The sequence below is a fragment of the Diachasma alloeum genome, unplaced genomic scaffold (assembly GCF_001412515.2).
Source record: "Diachasma alloeum isolate Michigan unplaced genomic scaffold, Dall2.0 Dall_scaffold_00184, whole genome shotgun sequence".
NCBI classification, from domain to species: domain Eukaryota; kingdom Metazoa; phylum Arthropoda; class Insecta; order Hymenoptera; family Braconidae; genus Diachasma; species Diachasma alloeum.
In genome coordinates, this window is record NW_021680350.1 from 1,200,858 (window position 1) to 1,203,059 (window position 2,202).

Here is a 2,202-nt window from a genome sequence, read left to right on the forward strand (position 1 = left end):
CTCTGATTGTCGAACTTGTAGCAACTGGAGATGTGGTAGAAGACATCTGATTGTTGAGGTTCCCTGCGTCATGAGATTTCTTGGGCGATGTCTTGTCCTTAGTGGTCTCGGTGACGGTGTTGTTTACACTTGGTGAATTTCCGTTTACGTTACGTAGTCTTTGCCAGGAATTCCTTGTAGGTGAGTTTCGTTTTTTGTGTCTCCTTCCAACTATGAGTCATTCGTTGGGATTTGCTGATGTCGATGTACTCGTTTATCCGATGGCTGAAGCGATGTCTCTGTTCTCGTGAATTAACGTGTGATGCTGACGATCACACGTTCGACACGTCTTTTCACTGATGCATTTATCGACTTTATGAGGTCCTAGGCAGTTCCAGCATAGATCCAGCTGTTGAATGGCTTCTCTTCGTTGCTTGACCGTCATGTCCTTGAACTTTGTACAGGAATATCCGATAAAGTGATTTCCCTTACACAGTGTGCAGCTCTTTTCCTTTGATCCTGACTGTTTCGTTGGAGCTACGTCTGATTTCTTTTCCCGCTGATTGTTCGTGCTGGATACTGTGTGAGTATAAACTGTGGATTTCTTATTTGCATTTGATTTCCCATGGTTATTGCTGTTCACGGTTGTTGAGTTGATCGGGTTGTTGCTATCGACACTCTCGAGGGCGTTTGCTCTGGCTTTCAGGAAATCCATGAATTCCTTCAACGAGGGCACCTTGGTGGACGCTCCTAGTTTCTCTTCCCATTTTTCCCTAGTGTCGGGATCGATTGCAGTCCTCATGATGTGATTGATAATTGCGTCCCAGCCTTCTACGTTAATGTGAAGTGCTTTCAACCCGTTGAGTGTTGATGTAGTTGTGTCGATAACTTCTCGAAGACCTTTCGCCGATTTTTTATGCATTGGTGTCATGCTCATGAGATTAGTGAACAATGACGTGACGATTAGCCTCTGATTCTCGTAGCGATTGGTGAGTTTCTTCATTGCAATATCGTAATTTTCGTTCGTTGTTGTAAGATTTGCAATGATAGCCTTTGCATCCCCCACTAGACAACCTTCCAATCTGATCATCTTCTCGACTGGGGTGATATTCTTGTTGCCAACCATCATGTTGAAACGATCGATGAATGACTTCCATTCCTTGTACTGTCCGCTGAATTTTGGCAAGTCCATCCTTGGTAGCTTGCTTTCTGATTCACTATTTCTTTGGTGTGGTGTAGATGGGCGATATCTGTCTTGAAGAATGCCCTTGTATTCGCTCAGTATCTCGCTGATCTCCCCGTGGAGTGTCATCATTTTTTCGAAATATTGAGACACGTAGTACGTGTGTTGCAGGTCCAATTGAGATGCTGTAGAATTCAATGACTCGTGGTATCTGGTAAAGTCATCGAACAGCTTGTTCGCTTGATTTTGATAATTTTCTAGATGAGTTTCTCGTATAGTCTCAGGGTTTAGGTTCCTGATCGTCTGGTAGATGCTTCTTAGTTGATTCAGTCGTGATCGCTGTGTTATTGCACCTGCGGTCATACGACTGATGTGGAGAGATGAATGAGGAAGGGTTGATCCTTTCTGATCCTCATCCTCTATTGATGATGTTGATGATGTTCTTTCCTTTGTTGATTCTAGCCCTTCTCTAGTCTTGCTGACCGTTGAGTTTTTGCCTGAGTAATGGCCAATTAGATTCTGGAGCGTGACGTTGTCGTCAAGAGGGGTTTTTTCCTCCGCTGCTTTCTTCTTGGCGTCGTCATTAAATGCGTCAGCCCAGGTCTCACGATCGGTTTTCTCTAGCTGCCTCGTTGATTTTTCTTGATCGTCGAGTTTGTCATCTCTGTCCATTTTTAACAAACGATAAAAATCCCACTTTAGCTGATTTTTTGATTGATAATTCCAGTAGGATAAAGTAAAACTGCACTTACTTCGACCGCAGCGAGAGTTGTATTTGCCTCGCTGCGGATTAGCTGGCTGGAGAGAACAATTCTTAGACGTTGCTTCGATGAATCTCTTTTCCGAAGAATTTCCTTGGTGGGCTGCCCGGCCAGGCAGTTGTATGGAGGGGATGTTCTACATTGAGTTTCGAGGTTTTAGTCGATGAAAATTCAAGTTGATTTCGATGCCGGTTTGATGTAAACACACGGCAGCAATGAATTGTCTGAGATTGTTCACTCACTAATACTGCTATTGTCCTTTGATTCTATTCACTCGCG

The 2,202-nt window shown here is 43.8% G+C and overlaps 1 protein-coding gene across 1 annotated transcript; it reads right to left on the reverse strand.

The window, feature by feature from the left end:
• Positions 1–253: 253 nt before the first annotated feature.
• LOC107047973 lies at positions 254–1,834 on the reverse strand. Its single transcript, XM_015270910.1, has one exon. It carries the CDS (start codon positions 1,832–1,834, stop codon positions 254–256), a length of 1,581 nt encoding a protein of 526 aa, XP_015126396.1.
• Positions 1,835–2,202: the final 368 nt, after the last annotated feature.

What these genes read in the sequence shown, in the direction of transcription:
- LOC107047973 (XM_015270910.1), bottom strand. Translation starts at nt 1,834, where the DNA reads ATGGACAGAGATGACAAACTCGACGATCAAGAAAAATCAACGAGGCAG.